This window comes from Eptatretus burgeri, chromosome 15 (genome assembly GCF_056783735.1).
Source record: "Eptatretus burgeri isolate ZD-2024b chromosome 15, Ebu_testis_v1, whole genome shotgun sequence".
Taxonomy (NCBI): Eukaryota; Metazoa; Chordata; class Myxini; order Myxiniformes; family Myxinidae; genus Eptatretus; species Eptatretus burgeri.
Genome location: NC_140975.1, coordinates 13,629,820 through 13,651,636, shown reverse-complemented (window position 1 = coordinate 13,651,636; position 21,817 = coordinate 13,629,820). Strand labels below are relative to the sequence as shown.

General features: G+C 41.4%; 1 protein-coding gene across 1 annotated transcript in view; it reads left to right on the top strand.

Annotated features, from left to right (window-relative positions):
• Positions 1-21,817, top strand: part of LOC147011559 (uncharacterized) — a 97,732-nt gene that overhangs the window by 57,806 nt on the left and 18,109 nt on the right. Inside the window, exons 7-10 of the mRNA XM_085856349.1 lie at positions 6,986-7,090; positions 7,415-7,470; positions 7,613-7,853; positions 16,927-17,779. Coding sequence (XP_085712475.1) covers positions 6,986-7,090; positions 7,415-7,470; positions 7,613-7,853; positions 16,927-17,779 — 1,255 coding nt within the window. The remainder of the gene's footprint in view (positions 1-6,985; positions 7,091-7,414; positions 7,471-7,612; positions 7,854-16,926; positions 17,780-21,817) is intronic.

Genomic DNA, 21,817 nt, shown 5'->3' with positions numbered 1-21,817 from the left:
CCCAAAGGGGGTCACACACCGCCAAAGAACAAGCATACAAGACAAACAAACACCCCTCCTTCAGCCAGACCCACCGCCAAGCCCAATCCCATCGTCCAAACCTGAAACCTGGCTCAGGCCAAGAGACCCAGAGCCCATCACATCCCCGCTGCAATGCTTATAAACACCCGATAACTCCAGTGTTGTATGCCTTTATTCAATTTCAACACATGTTTTACAACCATAATGTGATAAGCCCCAGAAGCTCTCAACCCGAGCCAAATCCTAAAATTAAAACTGCAGAATCGAACTCAGCAGCAGCCCCGACTGCCAAAAACAGTGCCAAATCCATCCAACCTGCACACTCTCTGACAGTCTGCACACAAAACACAACACAAACACCTCAGCACAACATAACCACCTCCAAACCACAACACAACCATCTGTGGAATCTTATCACAACCACCCATTGTAAATCACTTCATGAAAGTTACAAGAGGGGTGAGAGTGGGAGGAGAGAAAGGAAGAGTGGTGGGGGAGCGAGGACAAATAAAGAAATGGGGGGGGAGATGGATTGATGGATGGAAGGGTGGATGGAAGGGATGGAGGGAAGGGGTGGGATGCAAAGTGGATTCACTGTGAGTTCCACAGTTCTTCGAGAACACAATGATACTCCAATCTCACAGAGTGAACACGAGCTTGAAGGAATGAATGAATGAGTTTCCACCTGCTGTTCCTTCATCTGCCATTACTTTCCCTGGAGCATCTGCAATGAGCTTTGGTTTAGGAAACAACTCTCCCCTAATTACCTCTAAGCTCCACCTGATAACCGAACCTATAACCGAATAACCTCCATCAGTGGGTGCATCTCCAAGCATCTTTGGGTGGTGCTCAGCATTACCATTCCGAGGTGAAGGTTACATTATAAAATATCAAATTCAATGAAGACAACGGAACACACGTTTATATATGTGCTTCATTTACATTATCACCTAGCATTGGCTTGAATGTCAGTTTGTAAATTATATTTTCAAAAATGACAATTGCTGTGATAAACAAGCTCAAATGAGCTCAGATCCTTGTCCTCTTAATGATGACGTCATAAAAAGAATACAACGTCATTGTCATGTATCAGGTTTGCGATATATCATCAGTGCTAATGCCCAGCTTGATTCCCGCAAACACAATTCAAAAAGCTTGCCTAGTTTCGGAGATAATGGTAGAGGCGATTTCCATTAGCGGTGATATTATGACGGCAACTTTTTTTCTAGGAAGAATTTCCAAAATCGGAGATGGTTACTGCCTGCGCGTTGGCTTTCTGCATATACGTGGCAAGTTTCACGAAGATCCGATTAAAACTCTGGGTTGTGAAACAAAAATTGTCAGAAAATAGGAATGACGTCATAAAAGTTGATATGACGTCATAGTGATGTATCATATGTGCGGTAATTTATCTCTGCTAATGCCCTGTTCGATTCCCTCAAACAGAATTCAAAAAGCTCGCCTAGTTTCGGAGATAATTTTTTAGGCGATTTCCATTAGTGGAGAAATTTTGACGTCATAACTTTTTTTCTCGGAGGAATTTTCAAAATCGGAGATGGTTACTGTCTGCGCAGCATATTTTTATATACATACGCCAAGTTTCAGGAAGTTTCGATGAAAACTGTAGGCTGTGAAACAAAAAAGTCCACAAGAAGAAGATGAAGAACAACAACGTGAGTAAGACTTAGAGATCCTCCAAGAGGATCTAAGAAAAAAGTAATTAACACCACCATCTACTGTCTTGGCATGGCTTACAAACACCGGTATGGTCCATCAATCCATCTATCCCTTCCATCAATCCATCCATTCCTTCCCTCCATCCCTCCCTCCCTACATCCATCCCTTCCAACCATCTTTCCCTCCACCCATTCTTCCTCCACCAATCCTTCCCTCCATCCATCCGTTCATAAGGAATGGCAGTCTTGGCAATGCATGATGCCACGGGACACAACACAGGCTGGTGGGACCTGAACTTTGTACATCGATCTATGTATTTTTGATTGTGTTTAGCAGAGGGACGTGAAGAATGCGGGTACTTTTGCCGCGTATCGCCATGACTTGCGAACGAACATCAAAGCAACTTGCAGAGCACTTGCCAAATTGCTTAAATACTCAAGCAAGCATTCCAAAGAAATGGTTGATAAGGAGCGGCTTGCTTGGGAAGTGATTAGCGATCGCCGATCTGTCATATTGAACACCATCCGAAGACACCCGGAGTGTCAAACAATGTTTGAATTGGGCAAATGAACACTTTTCTCAGTCAGAACTGTTGCTAAGGTCAAGACACATACACTGGGACCTTCAGGCGTTTATAAACATTGTGATCTTTCCATTGATTCTTAGGGTGAAGATCAGGCATTCAGTGGCATGATTGAGGAAAGTGGAAAAAAAATGACCGATGTATCATTAAGACACAGTTGTGGCTGTTCCACATCAAGGCATTGTTGAGCAGGCCGAAATAAAAATGGCGAATTAAGATCCCAGCGAGGGAGAGCAGGTTGATAAAGGGGTTGACCAAGCATAAAGCCTTGACAAAGGATATAATTAAATAAGGCCGTTAATTATCTTCAAATGGGTTGTTTTAATTATCCCAAACACCCAATTCCATTCAGGTACGGCCTTGGAGTTCCCCAATTATGCATGCAAAGATTCAGGCTGTTAGGTTTCATGGTTTTGGAGTTATGGAGGAGACGCACTGATACTGACACATACTGACATTTATTGTGATAGATTGATTTCCCTGGTTCCTTTCGTGAAGGTTATGTTGAAGGGAAAATTACAGAGGCCATGACAATTGCAGATTGACTTGATAACTCAGTCGGTGAGCATCTGGAGGAGCGATGGCTCTTCTTGGAGGCATCACTTTTTATTATCTCTTTAACCAGAATAAAATTTACTGTTTTCATCAAGAGCTGATTTTGAAGATCCATTTTCAATTTGTCCCTCTTTTTTCTTTACACTTCACACGAACATCATCTTGATTTAGATCTGAGGTGATAGGAAAGACGTTTATTGAGGTATGCTAACCACCATGGGTATGCCAACTCTTCCTCAGAGCTAAAATCTTTCTTCACAAGGAAGACGAAGGGGGAACGTCTGAAACGTCAGCTTCTTCTTACAAACCACAGTGTTTATTGTACCTCGATCAACATCCTGTTCATTTCAATCATTGCTCTACCTGTGTACTGATGCAGATCGACACGACCCTTCACAAGCTGCCAGACCTCGTGACCGATGATGTCATAGTGAATATTTCAACATCCTACATGAGTATACGCACCAATGCTGAAAATTTTGTCTTAATCCGATAAGGGGTTGCAGAGAAAAACACGAAAGTTCAGTGTGGACAAGCAAACAGACAAACAAACATACAAATGATAAATCACTCATCTAGCAACACTTGACAAAACAGCGTCAAATAGAACGGCATTCGGTGGAGTGCCTACCTCGACCAAGTGGAACAGTTCATGTTTTGTACGCCACTGATGGGCTAGATCTGAAACAAAAATATTTTGGCCTATTTTGACATTTTGGCCTATGTTCACCACAAAATTTAAAGGTGGTTGAACGCATTGACCTGATAAGTAAATCCTTTTCAAGCTTCACATCAATCAAATGAAAATTGAGGATTTTAGAAAAATTGGCTCAAATTTGCCTTTTGACCGGTGTGGAGCTTTTTGGTCGAACAAATTTTACGAAACTTCAATGCGGAACCATCGGAGGGGCGGTGACATTAATCTCCGAAAATTTCAGAATGGTCGGTTGAACAGTTTGGGCTGGAGGCGAGCAGATAGACAAACAAACAAATATACCGAGCCGTGCCGAGCCGTGCCGAGCCGAGCCATCCCATGCCGTGCCGAGCCGAGCCATCCCATGCCGTGCCGAGCCGAGCCATCCCATGCCATGCCGAGCCGAGCTGAGCCATCCCATGTCGTGCTGAGCCGATCCGAGCCATGCCGTGCCGAGCCGAAAAAAACGGAGGTGATCAACATACTTGGAAAAAAAAAATGTTTTTTTTGCCAAGAAACAAACAGACAGAAAGGGGTGAAAACATAACGTCCTTCACCTTCGGTGTTAGAGGTAATTAGCTCAGTTGTAACCAATCACCTTCAATATCGCACACAAAGTTAATTGGCCTCCACCTGTGTTAAATTGTAGTAATTCTGATTATGACCTCCGCCACCGAACGTGAAGCCTGTTATGTTTCTACCCCTTTCTGTCTTTGTTTTTGTCTGTTTGTTTATTTGTCTGTGTGCAGGATATCTCAAAAAGGATAATCTGTGTGCAGGATAACCTCATTCTCAACTCCAGTCCAAACGTCCTTGAATAGCCTAGTCTGAGTCCCAATCTAAATCCAAACGAAAATCTGTGCCATGACTTGAAGATTCCTGTCCATCAATGCTCCACACGCAGCTTGACTGAGCTTGAGAAGTTTTGGCCAGAAGAATGGGCAAATATTGTCCAATCAAGGTGTGCTAAGTTGGGAGAGACCTATCCCAACAGACTCACAGAAGTAATTGCTGTCACAGGTGCTTCAACCAAGTAGTAACTCAGAGGGGTGGAAACTTATCCAACCAGGATAATCTTGTTTTGTATTTTTAATTAATTTAATGAAATTTGAAGAATTTGTTTTTCATTTGGAAGTTGTGGGTTACGATGTATAAATAAAGGTGGAAAAAGTCTGATTTAACGCAATTCAATTCCAGGCTATGAGGCAACAAAAGGTGAAAATTTTGAAAGAGGGGTGAACACTTTCTATAGGCATTGTACGTGAAGGACTCTCAACCTTTACCTCCTGAAAATTCTCTTGAAAGTGGCTCTCACGAGTTTACGTATTTCCGCCTTGCTCTCCTGTATTGAACACCGTATCTCTTCTTCATGCATCACTCGCCTTCCTTTCCCTCTTGTGTCATGCTTGATGTGATTTCAGACAGCATTGACAGGGCTATTTTACTCCACCCTTCTGCACACATCATGGTATTTGGTGACTTCAACGTTCACCACAAGGAATGTCTGGTGCACTCTCACAATACTGACGTGCCTGGGATCGATACCGACAGTATAATTTCTCAATATCTCAAAATCTCACCCAAGTTGTTTCCTCTCCCACTCATATTCCTGACCGTGCCTCTGACGGAAGATACTTGCTTGGTTTATTTTTGTGTTCCAACCATGGTGACTGCGTTGCTGATGTCCTGCCTCAAATTCGTACCGCGGATCATTCCGCTGTTAAAGTTTGTGACTCTTACTCCTCATTTCAACTCCAGTCAATTCTTTACACCGCACTGTGTTTCAGTTAGTGTAGTAGATAGTAGAAAAATCGTGCAAATTATGATACAAGCATCAAATTTGGCATTTCTGTTCTGCAGGGCTTTCTGATCAAATCTGCCAGATTGGGCATTTTAAAATCCAAATTTTGAAAAATTTGAAAAAAAAAAAAATCTGAAGTCACAGCTGGCTGAAATTCTTGAAGCGCAAGTGAACATCCCAGACAGAGACCCAAGGGGAGATGCAGTCATCATTGATGGCTCAGCACTTATCAATGCCCTACCTCCACGCACTTCAAAGATATTTGATGACTATGCTAAAGAAGACATCATCCCAAAGGTGGAATCCTATGGTGCCAGGTACGAGAGGGTGGACGTAGTGTTTGATGTGTATAAGAAGTCAAGTCTGAAGTCCGAGGCAATGTCGAAAGGGGGCAAGGAATCAGAAGAAGAGTGACAGGAACCAGTAAGACCCCAAGTAACTGGAGAAGCTTTCTTCGAGATGACAGCAACAAGACTAAACTGTTTCACTTCCTTGCGGAAAAGATGTGTGAAGCACAGACGACAAGCACAGTCATTGTCACAAAAGGAGAAGATGCCATTAGCAACACAAGGAAGACACTGGATTCTGTGTCTCCATGTTGTCACGAAAAAGCTGACACTCGAATATTTGTACACGCCAGGGATGCAACGACGGATGGCAGCAAGTCCATTATCATTAAGCTAATGACACGGACGTACTAGTCATAGCAATATCTGTACTGCCATCCTTACAGGAACTAGGTCTTGAGAACATATGGATTGCCTTTGGCCAAGGAGCCAAGGCGCGATGGATTCCAGTCCATGAGTTAGTTTCTGCAATAAGGCCTGAGAAAGCTAGAGGGATCCCATACTTCCATGCATTCACTGGATGTAACGTCGTATCTGCCTTCCGCGGTAAAGGGAAGAAAACTGCATGGCAGACTTGGAGCGTCTTTGATCATGTTTCTGAAACATTCACCAATCTCAGCCAGCATCCAACATTGATTCGTGAACTTGACTTTTTTGAATTTTTTTTTTTTTTAATTATTCAAAATTTGGATTTTCAAATGGCCAATCAGGCAAATTTGATTAGAATCCCCTGGAGAACAAATGTGCCAAATTTGATGCTTTTATCATCATTTGCACGATTCCTCTCAAAAATTGCTGTTATCTGCCCCACTAAGTTCAGGAAAGCTGATTGCGATTGGTTTCTTTAATTTCTTGGTGATGTACCATGGACCTCAGCTTTTACTCTTGGGCCTGATATGGCTGCTGAGGAAATATCCCAATGTATTCGCACAGGTATAGACATTTATATTCCCTCACGTATCTATCAAGTGATGGTTCATTCCCAACCACGGTTCACTCCAGCTTGTCAATCAGCAATTCATCATCGTAACCATTATTTCAAGCAGTACCATGTGCCATTGTCTCTGGAGTCCAAATGTCTGTTAATCAAAGTTAGTAACCTCTGTAAAAGAGTTATTGAGGATGCCAAGCAGCAATATGCAGCTTCAGTAGCCGATTCCATTGTGATTCAGCGGCTTTGCTTTCGGGGCTTTTGTGGGATTGCCAACAGTGTACTCAACCACAATCAATTTTCTATATCTCTCTGGTGCAACCAAGTTTGAATGTAAAATGTGTATTATGTTTCATGCATGTCTTGCGTCATGCAGATTTATGGACCGCCCATGTGTCACATCATCTCTGCTGCAACTGGCAAGAGTGACTCTTGCCCGCTCTGGCAGGACGGGTGTGCGCATTTATGTGAAAAAGGCACGGTTTATTAAAAAAAAAAAAAGCTGTTGGAGTATTTTAAATCAAAGAAAAGGTGATTTGAAATTCTGCAAGTGTTGGTTAAACTTCCTGGGGCATTCTTATTCAAGAATTGGGACACATAGGCCATTCTGTGGGTGTAAAAAAAAACCCATTTCACGCTTGTTTCACCGCCAGGAGAAAGAAACACTGCAATGTCGAGGAACTCGCTTCATACATGTTCTGTTGCTGGCTCCCATAGTTGGTTGACAGCCACCATGTAGAGGTCACTTCACACACAGTCTGTTGCTGGTTCGTCTCACTCTTTATGGTCTTCACTCTTGTTGAAGGCCAAAGCAGCAGACAAGCAGCCTGAAAGCAAAAGAGCAATCTCGAGCAGCAACAGGTGCAGCAACAATTGAAAGCTTTGCCACAGCAAATATATATTGAACAGATGAAGTGGGAGGAAGATGATGCTGTGGCTCAGGCCCATTTGGAGAGGATGTCTGACATTTTGTGTTGGCACGGATTCGACAACATTTCGGCAGCTGGATTGCCAACATGTGCGGTGAAGGTGAGAATGCTCTTGTCCAGGGATGCCAAGTCTTCGCCAACAACCATTCTATCTGAAGACGACACTGAAGGTGTTCCACCAGATACACGGGTACATGCTGACTCAGCCACATCTCTTGGGCCAGTATCAATTCAGACAGACACCCTTTCACCAGCCATCAACGCTGCAGCACCAGCATCCAAGGAGAACTCGTCGACATTAAACGTGTCCAACAGGCAAGTTCTGTATGCTCAGGATAACACAATGGTCCATCATACTCATCTCACCAGACACTAACAAATGCCCTACACACAACCTTGGTGTTGTCATCCTTTTCCAATGTGACGTGTTGCATCGACTCCCATTGTGTTAACGTGCCCCGTTATGAGCTTGTGAGTCACAGACCCGGCTCCTTTTATGATTGCTCGGTGTATACTGGTGTATACTATATATACGGTGCATACTATCCATCCAACGCAATCCAGTGGGATTACAACTGACAACCTTGACCTTATGTGCTGACGCACTACCTGTTCAGCGATCACTTGGAGTGTCATCCGATATGGAAAGAGATACCAACATCTTCACTATTCCCAACTTGAACAATACCTTCAAGAAGCGAGGAGTTCTTTCTGTAGTCAACAGCATTTACCACTTCTTCGGTATCTCAGAACCTGTCATTGTTAAGGGAAAGATGTTGCTGTGTCAGATGACCTGACCCTACAATGCTGGAGCTGCACTTGGACGGGATGAATCACTCCTGAAATATTTCAAGAAACAATGGGACAATTGGTGTAGCTCTTTCACAGCACTCACCACTGTGAGTATTCCACGCACTTATTATCCTAATCCAATGTCTGAAAACTCATGCCATGAGTTGTACGTTTACTCAGATACATTGACTGAGGAAATTGGTGTTTGCAGTTTTTTGCAGCTTGTCCACGGCAATGGTGAAGTCATTCTAACTTTTGTTTTGGTCTTGTATTTGTTTCACATAGGAACCATTGCCCCAAGCTTGACACATGACTTGCACAAGTTGTATTTTGTTGTCGTTATTCATCAAGAACGATTTTCAGTTCTGAACTAGTCATCTGGTTTCTTGGTGGTTTTGTCTTGTACAAATAACTAATCTGCACACCCTCTGCACTTCCTTAAAGGCCCGGTCACACCTTGACGTTTTAGCCAACGTATGCCGATTTTTGAATTTTTTTTCTAAAACGCTGGCAAACGTTGAATACGTTATGGGTAAGTTTTGATAACATTAAGAGCACGCTGGCATACGTCGTAGTACGTTGCCATAAGTCGTTGTACGTTGGCTTTAAACGTTGTACTTTTCGGTTGTCCTCAATTTTTTTCATGCTTGAAATTTCACGACGTATGCCGGCGTATGACTCAGACGTTCCGCTACGCTGGCCACAAGTTGTAGGCACGGTCTGCGATCGTTGACAGACGTCAACACATGCTACTTGTAAGTTAATCATAAGTTGAGACACGTCGAGGTAATGTTTAGCGTACCCGAAACTTATTTCTAACCTATGATTAACGTGTTGTTGGCACGTTACGCGATCGTTGACACACATCGACAGACGTTACTTTTAAGTTACTCATAGGCTGAAAGACGTCGGTATAATGGATCGTCCTTGCGTCAGCGTCCACGGCCACGGCCAGGACACTTATTTGCAGCATTCTTCAAACTTTTCTTCGGCATGACGAGGATGTTCACACTTCGATGTCTAGCTTGGCTATGATTCCAATTGTCTATCGGCAGCGTCTATTTAAAATAGTCGAGTTTGAGCGTTTTAACACGTTCAGAAGAAACGCTTCAAATTTCCAAACCACAGCTTCAAAAAAAAATAAAATAAAATAAAAAACAAACAAAGGCGAGTGACAGCAATTTAAATCGTTCATTGTAAACAATGAAACTAGCTGAGTGGTACCATTTCAAAGTCGTTGAGTGTAAAAAAAATCCAATTGTTGAGCGCAAGCGTCTACTTTCAATAGTGGAGATGCAGCCATTTAAATCGTTGAGTGGCAGCTTATGAACCTACCTGTGGACACGCGGACGCAAGGACGATCCATCATAACCCACACCCTCCCGCTCACACCCACCTACTACTGCCAACATGAACAAACTACTACTAATACTAATACTAATACTAATACTGATACTGATACTGATACTGTTACTGCTGACATGGACATCAACTCAAAAAGGAACTCGAAAACACTGTTGGGTTCCCCTTTTATGAACACCATTTTTATATACCAATTCCCAAAACCGCTGGGAACACGTCTTTATATGGCAGTTGTAAGCGAGAAACACATTCATTTTTTTTTTTTGTCGACCGGAAGACGTCATTGGAATACGTCTACATACGTCGATGTGTGTTGGGACTACGTAAAGAATTGGTTCAAAGCACGTCAAACATAAGTTAGAAATAAGTTTCGCGTAAAAAAGACATTACCGCGACGTGTTTCGACTTATGAGTAGCTTATAAGTAGCCTTTGTGGACGTGTGTAAGCGTCCACATATCGTGTGTAAAACTTATCCCCATCACATGCGAACGTGTGTCATACGCCGAGTACGTCGTAAAATTTTGAACATGTTCAAAATTTCTTGACGTACTCTACTTACTACGACTTATGATAGCGTATTTAGCGTTCTACTCACGTATACCAAACTTACCCATGCCGTATTCGACGTGCCCCCAACGTTTTAGACACATTTTTCTTAGGTCGGCATACGCTGGCAAGATCGCCAAGGTGTGACCGCGATTTTGACCCTTCCATTTCTACGGCAGTTATGATTTGAATCGTTGTGCGTCAGCCTTTTAATAGGCTACGTCACGACATCGTCGGCGATGCGTGCAACGCGCTATGCCTGAGTTAGACTATCGTTGGGCATCGGTTGTGTAGGCCGACAACAGGTTCAGCATTCGTTGGTATAAGTTATCTATAACACAACGAAACGTTCTGTGTCCATTACCAATGCGTTATACATAAGACCAAGTCGCGATGAATACGTCCGAATCTTAAAAAAAAAACATCAAAAGTTCAACGTAAGCCAGCGTTTTACATACATTTTAACACGTTGCCATCGCTGGCTAAAACGTCAAGGTGTGACCGGGCCTTTACATTGCTTTCGCTGAATCCTCCTTGTACATATCTGTGCTGAAAATGACAACAATAGAGTGAAGCATCAAGTTGAAGCATTTTTCGTATATCTCTCAGAAATTCTTTGGAACGTCTTTCATGCAGTAAAACTGTGCGTTTCCATCCTCTGACAAGTGCTGTGATGTCGTGTGATTGTTGACTGGCAGTGTCTGTCTCCTTCACCAACTACTTGAAACCTTTCGATGTGTCAGTCTTTGCGAAGTCACCATCGGCTGTGCTGATGCTGCATGGAGCTTGAGTCTGAGGATGATTCAGCAGATCCACCAGATCCACCAGATCTACCTGTGGCTCTTGGTTATATGATTTGGGACTAACAATTGATACAATGTTCTCTTGCTGCCTGAACTCCACTACTCTATTCTTTGTGGTTTTGATTTTCCCTGTTTCCAACGTGTCTTCCATCGACTTCAGCTTTATTCTGTTTATTGGGAAAAAAATAAGTTTTCATGTTTTTCCAACCTATCTTTAAAAAATGTTTCCTAAGCTTCCTTTCCTTGGGCCTCTGCAATTAGAATATCACTGTCATTGTCAGCAGGTATATGAGCACTCGAGGAAATACAACATCCTCTTTATCTCTGGGAAATCCTCTTTATATCTTTGCCGATGACTCCACCCTCTGCCGAACCATCTGTCATCCCTCAGACCGGCAAGCAGCAGCTTCTTCGCTCAGTGCAGATCTGGATAAAATCACAAACTGGTCCAACATGTGGAACATGTCCTTCAATCCTGACAAATCTCACACACTCACTATGTCTCTCCGAACGCACCACCTAGAACCCCCGCCCCACCCCTCCCCCTCCAATCTGCTTTCTCAACAATCCTCTTTAAGAAGTCCTTTCATTCAAACTTCTGGATCGCACTATCTGCCATGATCTTTCCTGGGAAAACCGCATTTCCAAACTGACGTCCACAGCCAGTTGCCGACTGGGAATCCTCCGTCGTACAAAGTCCTTCAACAGCCCACCAGAGCTCCTGACCATGTGCAAAGCTTTCCTCCGCAGCCTGATGGTGTACTGCTCTCCCCTCTGGGCTGGTGATCCCGCCTCTCACCTTTCTCGGTTCACGCTGTGGAAACCAAGGCATTGACGATCATTGGTATCTCCCGTGGTGAGGCTGAGTCTTTGGGCCTCTCACTCTCTCACGACAGGCAGGTCGGTGGTCTTTCTGTCTTCTACAGTCTCCTCTCTGGTCTTGCCCCCCCTGCTCTGTCTGCAATATGTCCCCCCCCCACATATTTCCGCAGGGTGCTCAAGGTCTTCCAGCAACTTCCTTCTGGTAAAAGTACCAAAATCACGAATCACTGCTTACCTTCACTCTTCCATTCCTCTTTTTTCCCTCCTTTGGAACAAACTCCCACACTCTCTTCAATCCCACTCTTCTCTCCAGGTCTTCAAAACAGCTGTTCACCACCATCTCTTATCGTCACCCATCCAAAACCACGATCTTTTCTACCCCCATTCATCCACCCCAAACTCACCTCCTTTAAATTCCATGCTTTCCTTCCTGAAAGTCCATGTCGTGTCCATCTTGTATGCCCCGTGTTCCCCGCCCCATCCCTCTCCCTTCCACAGATCTCATAATGTCTCTGTTCCCCACTGTTTTTTCCGTCCCTCTCCCGCCCCTCTTGTCTCCTGCCTCCCTTGTTGTGCGTTGCATGTTAGCTCTCATACGAGCCTCGACAATATATGCAAAAAAAATAAAAACATGGAGGAGGCTTCTCATCAATGGTGATCGTTTGTGCAGAGGTTTCTTTAACTTTGCCTGCTGTAACATATTTCAGAAAATTGCTCAACAATGATGGAATGATACATCCTGTGTCGTCATGATGGCCAGCAGTTGTCATAAAGTCATAAAGATCTTGCAACTTCTGCCAAATTATCTTTAGTTCCCAGCAGAAATGTCTGCTCCACTGCTCGTTTCAACTTCATATCTGAGCTTTAAACCAAGTGTGAGGAAAACTTGCCCGTGATATTTAGGGGGGGAAGAGACTATCTCCTCTCCAAATGTGTGCTCCGATTTCTCCCTTTGATAAGTGGGGTTGGGAAAGGATGTGTTTTCTGAATTCAAAATTTCTGTTTCAAAACAGCTTGCTTGGGTTCCTTCTAATTACTACAATGCACAACTGTACCTATTTTGTCTTTGTCGGTGATATATGCACCTTGGGGTTTCCTTCCCTTTGGTGTACACATGTTGTTTATGGTGCCGAATCCAGCCCATTCTCTAACAACTGCAATCCATGGTTTGCTTTTCGCACATCTGAAGGACCATACTGGTTGGCTACCTCTCGAATGGATCTTTGTCAGTTGGGATCTGTGACTTTTGTGTGACGTTACAATGACCAGGTCAACAATGTAACATTTTTGAAACTTGCATTTCAAATAAACTGACAATGTCAAATGAAGAAGTTCACCATTACATACAAGGAAATGTCCAACAACGATTTCCGTGTTGAGTTGTTTCCACCGACCAGTCTCCCAGTCCTGCCGGCACGACTCACACATGTTCACCTCGTCCACCAGGGTTATTGAATGATTGAGTCTTGTCACGGTGTTCTCCCTCGTGTGCTTGCCTGTTCAGGATGATTAAAGAGCTCAAATGAATTATTTCCTGATAGACAATCTTCATGAGTTTTAATCAACCTGATGATAATCAGCCACACACATTAACAACCGCTCTGGACATCAACACCTCATTCACTTATCGGAGTTAAATCGAGCATGGGGACAATCAAACACACATCTCGTCACATGTCACCCGTCTCCCTACACCCCCCTCTCTTGGGTTTAAATAGTATCACAGAACAATTTCATGCCTTCCAGTAACTGTGATTCTCGTCCAAACTGGAAATTTAATGTGAGAATGTTCCAACATATTCACAAATCTCACCAGGCAGTTTGCAGTACAACACTGCCATCTACATTCGAAATTAGCTCATTACATCAAGCAATTTCTCTTAAAATTTACCGATCCCTGCTAAACGAAACTTTAAAAAAATGTAACTGTGAATTTTAATCGTTCATTTACAGGCATATACTAATGCTTACAAATAACACAAAATCTAGGTTTTGATGGACAGTCTTCCATTTGAATTGAATTGAATTGAATTTATTTAATCCCATTCTAAATTCAATTGAATAATAATAATAAAAAATGTCAAGGGTCACGGTCAGATGGCTGATCAAAGCGAAGTTGCATCAAAGCAGTATGTCTTGCTACCCGATCATCAGTGCCGGGAGTTGTAGTGTGGCAGTTAAAGTTATGTCTCTAATTTCGGAACACACCAGAACACAAACACAACACAAAATACACCTACAAAAATACACGCACAAAACTACACAAACACCACACAAAATACACCGCGCAAAACTACACAAACACCACACAAAATAAGTCCTGGCGAGAGTCTGCAATCTCTGATTGCTCTTTTTCTTGTTCTTCTTGATGTAGCTTTGATTTACTATCTTCTCTCATGAAGATTTACTATCCTCTCTCATGACACTTCTCTCATGAAGCCTTGTACATATTTTTTTCCGACAGCTTGCATGAAAATGCACTTATGATGCAAACAGGTCAGAGCCTCGTCGTCTTGTCAACAGCTTTTCATCGTTTTTCATTTCTGCACATTCAAGAACTGTTATGAACTTTGAAGTTAACTCCGTTGCCCAAGATCCCAACCTTTTTATGACAGTTTTCGGATCACTTAATCACCTTCGGTCGGTCTAAGCGTGATTCATTTGAGCAACCTTCTCTTGGTTCAGACCATTGCAGTCGATCAAGATTCATTGTGAAGTGCCAAGATCAGTTTGGATGATATACATGTTCTTCGCTGAATTAATCAGTATCAGCTAACAAGCAGTCTCCATTCAAGTCTGAGAACCAACTGATTCTGAGTCTCAGATGATGTACAGTACATCTTGGAGGTTCCGCATCTCATGGCCAGATCTTTCACGTAAAATAAAAAGGTAAAAGGTGTCATATTTTTACTAGTTTTCCTCTTCTGTTCCTGCTCTATAATGTCATCACGATTGTTTACTTGCAAAAAAAAAATCAAACAGAATCATTTGAAAAATCACTTGCTTTTGGAAGTTTAAAATTTCTGGTTACATTCGAAAATGGATACATGATCTGAAAATTTGTACAGCTTACAATGGACGAAAATTATTTTTGTTCTGATATATCTTACTTTTTCGGATCCACAAAGTCACAAACCTGATGAAAAAAATTGGAAATCAGAAAATACATTTCATCTGGAAGTGATGACAGCCTCAAAAGAAGAGGACAGCTTTCTGAGAGCCATCTTCGCATCCATAGGTTTCTTTTTTGCAAATTGGCCCAACTTATTCATATTCCAGAGAAAACTAGATGGGAACTCGGTGGAGCGCATCACTCGGCCACGTAATGCCTGATCCACGAGAACATATCGGGCCCATTTTTGAAAATATATTTTTGATAATATACATTTTTGAAACATCACGCTATCTGTCGTTTTTGGCCCTTTCTCTCAATGGTGAAGAATGACCTTAAATATGTATATATATATATATATATATATATATATATATATATATATATATATATATATATATATATATATATATATATATATATATATATATATATATATATATATATATATATATATATATATATATATATATATATATAATTCTCGTATCCAGATCCTGATACGGATTTTCACCAAAATCGAAGCAATTCGTCCGTGCGACACACCTAACCTGTCGACCAAGTTTCGTCCAAATCCGTCCACAACTTTTTGATATATTGTGCGATATATCATTTTTAGCCCAATCTCTCAATGGTGAAGAATCACTGAAAACCACATTCTCGTGGTCGGATCCGGGGATCTTCACCAAAATCTAAATCAATTCGTTCTTGTCACACACCGAACCTGTCCACAAAAATTTATGCGGATTCATCCACAACTTCTTGAGATATTCTGTACAAAAACAGACAGACAAACAGAGAGAAAGGGGTGAAAACATGACCTCCTTCACCTTTGGTGTCAGAGGTAAATATTGGGTATCACTGTAATTGTCTTAGATTTGGAAATGCAATGGTGCAGACTTTGATGTGAATAAACCTCTCCGATAATTTCTGAGAAGTGTTGCAGTTGACTGTATTTGAATTTTATGCAACATTTCGAATTATAATAAATATTCATGATTAATCAAATGAGCTAATCCATATTTATAAAAGGAGCTGTGTCTGGATGTCTGTCTGTATGTTGCTTGGCAAAACAAAAATTTTTGACTAGTATGTTGATCGCCTCCGTTTGTTTGTCTGTCTGATCACCTCCAACCCAAACCGCTCAACCGATCGTTTTGAAATTTTCAGAGATTAATAGCACCGACCCTGCGACGGCCCCACCTTGAAGCTTTTTAAAAATTTGATCGGCCGAAAAGGTCTACATAGGGCAATAGGCCAACTTGAGCCGAATTTTCTAAAATCCTCAAATTTCATCCGATTCACTTGAAATTTGAGCAGGATTTGAATATCAGGTCAATGAATTGAAGTATTTATTTTGAGGTTAGCCTCGGCCATAAGGTCATCCCAAAATAGTAGTCCAGCAGCCAACTATCTTAACCTGGAAGTGGAGTATATACAATGTTTTTGGGTTGATTTGGATCACTGAGTCGATAAATAATAAGAACCCGCTTAATGACACCCTGTCACCTTTGGGCATTTTTCTAATTTGCATAAAACCAAGATGGCCACCATTGTTCTATTGAATATACTATAATTAAGATATCTCGGCTTCTAGAAGGGATTTTAAAACAATCTAAAATGTTTCAACGGGGCTTTAAGACATTAGGAACCCAATGGAATAACTTTTATTATGATTTGACAACTCCTTCATTTTGTCAACATCGATGTTCAACGACTCGGGTGACATGAGAACGGGAAAGGCTAAGGCACAGTTGAAGAAGCAACTACAAGTTGAGATGTCATCAAGAATCGTATTACCCAAAGTCAAATGTAGGGTGCTAGATGGTTCAGCTGTCCTCTGGGTGATACACAGGCCAGCGAATGGGACAGTCCGCGACTTTTTGTGAACTTCAAACAGTACATCCAACATAAACTTACTTCTAGCGATGTCTATCTCGTGTTCGACAGGTACCAGGATTTCAGTACCAAGAGTACGACCAGATGCAATAGAACAACAGAAGCAAGCAGAGTACATCGACTGGATCTAGATACACCTCTACCCCCACAGAAAGTTGTTCTGACAGTGTCAGAAAATAAATCACAGCTGATGGAAATTATCTGTGAAAAGCTGACCAGAGACACTACCTTCCATCGAGACAACACAATGACCCACAAACTTGTCATCACTAGCAGTAATAACACACCTGTTGAAATAAGTTATGGGGGAATGGTGATCCACCGGGAAGACATGTCTACATCTCATGAAGAGGCAGACTGCCTCATTGTTCAACAAGCAGTAACAGTTGCGACTGAATGCCAAGTAGGCGTGTCAGTGATTGCAGATGACACCGACGTCTTCATCCTTCTGCTTCAGCACTACTTTGAGCGACAGTTAACCAGTCACATGATCATGGAATCGCCGATTCATGGTAGAACCGTTATTGACATAAAAGCTTCTGTTAAACAACAGCAGAGCATAGTAGATGGACTGTTGTCTATGCACGCCCTATCGGGTTGTGATACATGTGCATGCTATTTCGGTTTTGGTAAAGTCACGGTACTGAAAGTACTGCGAGAAGGCAACTCCTTGTCACTTTTGGGTGATATTCATGCATTGTTACCAGATATAACAAGACAGGCATCCAAGTTTGTGGCCGCATGCTATGGACACAAGGACTGTAGCAGTATGTCTGAGGCAAGGAAGAAGTCTTTGGCCACAAAGGTTGGAGAGGGCACCACAGCCATACCAAAGCTGAAGTCTCTACCTCCCACAAGAGAAGCATTTCTGGAAAATGTCAAACGGGCACACCTGCAGGCAGCTGTGTGAAAACACGCTTTGGATCTACACCCTCCCTCGCCAGATCCAACAGAACATGGATACGTTCGTGACGACAGTTCCAAGACTATGTTGCCTAAATCGATACATGAAGATGTGTCCCTTGCTCCACAAGAGATTCTGAAACTGATTCGCTGCTCTTGTGAAAGTGAAAGACCTTGCAAATCAGGAAGATGTGGATGTGTGAGCGGTAAACTATCGTGCACTGTATTTTGCGGATGTCATGCTGAGGACTGTCATGACGAACTGACTAAATATGATGTAGCCTCTGATGCAGATGACGACGATGACAATTAGACATAAAGGTATTAATGCCAACACAGACAAATGAGAGGAACATCATGTTGATAACTGTGTACAATGTCATGTACTATAAACTGTAATATTGCAGTAGTTAAAGGAGAAGAAATGTGAACGATTTCTTTATGCGCCATGGCTTGCCCAGCATAGACACTACTCGAACATTATGACTTTTCAGTCACTTTATTCTATATAATGGATATCTGAAATTAGTTTACTTTATGACCCTGGTGTCTGTCAGCTTATATATATTCTAACGTATACATCAATGACAAACTACTAATATTATATTGAAGGTGTTCAATGACATTGTCACCATTTAGATCAATCAAGCGTGTCATTCAAAAGTACATCAAAATGTTAACAGATTGACAATGGCCACATTGGAATATGCAAATGAAGCTAATATATTTAAATTTTAATATAAGATGTATAATATGGGACCTCTATTTTTTCAAAACACTAAAACAAATCATTTAAAATGTTTCCAAAATTGTATCCAGTCTCCCTAACATAAAACCGGTCTCCCAAGAGGTTTGACGGCGGCCATCTTGGATTTATGCAAATGAAGGAGTTGTCAAATCATATTAAAAGTTATTCCATTGGGTTCCTAATGTCTTAAAGCCCCGTTAAAAACATTTTAGATTGTTTTAAAATCCCTTCTGGAAGCCGAGATATCTTAATTGTAGTATATTCAATAGAACACTTATATATACTATATATTCAATTATAGTATATTCAATATCCACTGGTGGCCATCTTGGTTTTATGCAAATTAGAAGAAATGCCCAACGGTGACAAGTTGTCATCAAGCGGATTGTTAATATTTATGGTCTCAGTGACCCAAATCAATCAAAAAACATTGTATATACTCTACTTCCAGGTATACCCCTGAAATCCCATTTGGCTGCCAGATAGGCTAAAACTTAAATTGTTTCTAAAATTGTCAATTTTCATCCGATTGAATTGAAATTTGAAGAACATTTGCATATCACTTCACCGAATTCAACCACCTATTAATTTTGGGGTAAGTATTGACCAAAAGGTCAACATAAAACAAAAGGTCAAAATGGGCCAAATTTCTAAAATACACAATTTTAATCCAATTAACTTGACATTTAAAGAGCATTTGCACATAAGGTCATTGAATTCAACCACCGATTTATGTTGAGGTAAACATAGGACAAAAGGTCAAAATAGGCCAAAAAGGCCAATTTGGGTCAAATATTCTTAAATCCTCAATTTTCATCCGATTGACTTGAAATTTGAAAAGCATTTTCATGTCAGGTCGCTGAATTCAACTACCAATTAATTCTAATGTCAAAAGGTCAACACAGGCCTAATTTCTAAAATTGATAGATGGGGACAAAAACTAAATATATCACTATATCTCAAAAAGTTGTGGACGAGTTATGACAAAACAAGGTGGATGAGTTGAATAAGTGACAAGAACAAGCGGAATGGATTTTGGTTCGGATCCAGCCCATCATTGGGATACAAAACATGAACTGTTCCACCTGACAGAGGTATGCGCTTTACCGAGTGCCATTCTACTTTGAGCTGTTTTACCAAGTTGTCACTCTCTGTGTGAGTGATTTTTCATTTGTTTATTTGTAATATTATAACTTGAAAACGGATTAACAGATTTCAATATATCGAATTACGGTGGATTCAGGGAATTCCCGGGAATGTTTGTGATGAAAAAAAAGGTTTCTTTAAAATTTTTGTTTCGGGTACATGGGTACACGTGGCAAAACTGCAAATGCCAACTTGTGATGCTGGTTATCCCCGCACTCCCTGGAATTCTTTTTCTTATTGCCCTATTGATTGGAGCCATCACAGCAAAGATTGGTATTTCCATCAGCAAAGCGACGGGTCTTATATTCTAGTCGATAGTATAAAGGAGCCGTGTCTGTCTGTCTGTTTGTTTGTCGTGCCATAACTTGAGAATGGATTAATGGATTTTAATGAATCCTACGACAGTGGATTCAGGGAACTCCTGGGAAGGATTTTAATGTAAAAAAAGAGAAAGGACGGTTTGTGCATGGGTACATAGGCACACGTGGTGAAACTGTGAATGCCAACTTGCAATGCTGGTTATCTCCGCACAGAGGGCAGTATCTCCAAGGAATCCTGTTTTTTTTTTGCCCCATAAATTAGCCATTGTAACAAAGATTAGTATTCCCGTCAGCAAAGTGGCGGGTGTTAAATTCTCGTGAATATAACAACACTTGATATTAAAGAGTAAATGCATAACCTTTATGTTGGCACCAGTTTTGTTATTCTATCTTTAAAAAATTAACGAGATTTGCTGGATTTACTGATCTAGGTTCAATGGTTGAATTTTTGATTTGCCATGGAAATGGCTCAATTTGATATCGTGCAAATGAGTTATTTTATACATTGATGCATTGAATATGCATTGAGGTATAGTTTTGCTTTGTAATACTTTCCATGGAATCCTTTCAAGTTATGAAAAATTGGAGTAGTCATGGACATTCCCTCTATAAAATGTACTCAATTCGTTCTCAAACCAAGTCCTGAGCTGCTGTGGTTCAAATAATTTTGAGTTTGCTTCACGAAAGAATAAGAATAATTACAAAACGGCTGTTTTGGGGTGGTTATTTATGGATTTTAACAATGTTGTCCAAAAGTGTAATTCACATTACATTACAATAATCATTACTCCTCATGGCCATGAATTAGTTACTTTACCTGTGCTCTCACTTGCCCTTCACAAACAGGTGACGGAACTATTTACATATTACGGAGGGAAACATCATTCGTCTTCCCTCCTTATATCCGACATATTTATTTATCTCTCCTTTTTTAAATTTCGATGTGTATTTCAGTTAAAATGTAACCTCTGGCTTACTTTTTATCCCCAATTTGTCGACCTCATCTCTTGTCATCCCCAGTTCTGTCCCATGATCTTCATTACCCCATTAACCTTTCCTCAGTCAAAAAAGGGTTCTGTCTTCAATCTCTTTCTTCCCTCCAGGTCTTCAAGGCAGCTGTTCACCACCATCTCAGATCATCCCCAATCCAAAACGATGATTGTTCTTCATCTGTTAAACCCCTCTCCCCCCCCCCCCAATCCCCTCCCTCACCCCTACAATTTTGCTTCTGTGTCTATCTTGTCCACCCCCTGCATTCTCCCCTACCCCTCATCGTTACCCACATCCCTTGTTGGTCCATATCCGTCTATTTTGGCCCTCAGACCTGCTGTTGTCATTTCCCCCTTCTCCTCTTGCTGTTCCTTTTGTTCTGTTGCGTCCTGATCCATTCTATGTTCTCGCTCTTCCATGAGCCTTGACTGTGTACACAAGCAAGTGAAACATTTTACCTGCGAGTTTCAGTGATTCCTTCACACCTCTTATCCTGTTCATTCATTATCTTGATGTTAGTACCACTGTCAGTTCCACCTAAACTGTTCCATGAGCCCCACTCCTGGAAAGAAATGAAGTTATAGTCTGTAAAAGACACGCCTTTCCACTGGTAAAAGCAATGTCTGCTGCGACACTGCCACCCGCAGTGCGAGTCATCTGACATATCATTAGCAGCCATTTATTGGCAATCACCAATCCACTGTTTGGGAAAGTAATCAATCCACAGAAGTCTTTCGTAAACACTGCTCATCCTTTATATTGAAAGATTCATTTTTATATAAAAGGGTAAAAAAAAATCAAACATAAAGGTAAGGTTGCGTACTTCTGCCCAAGA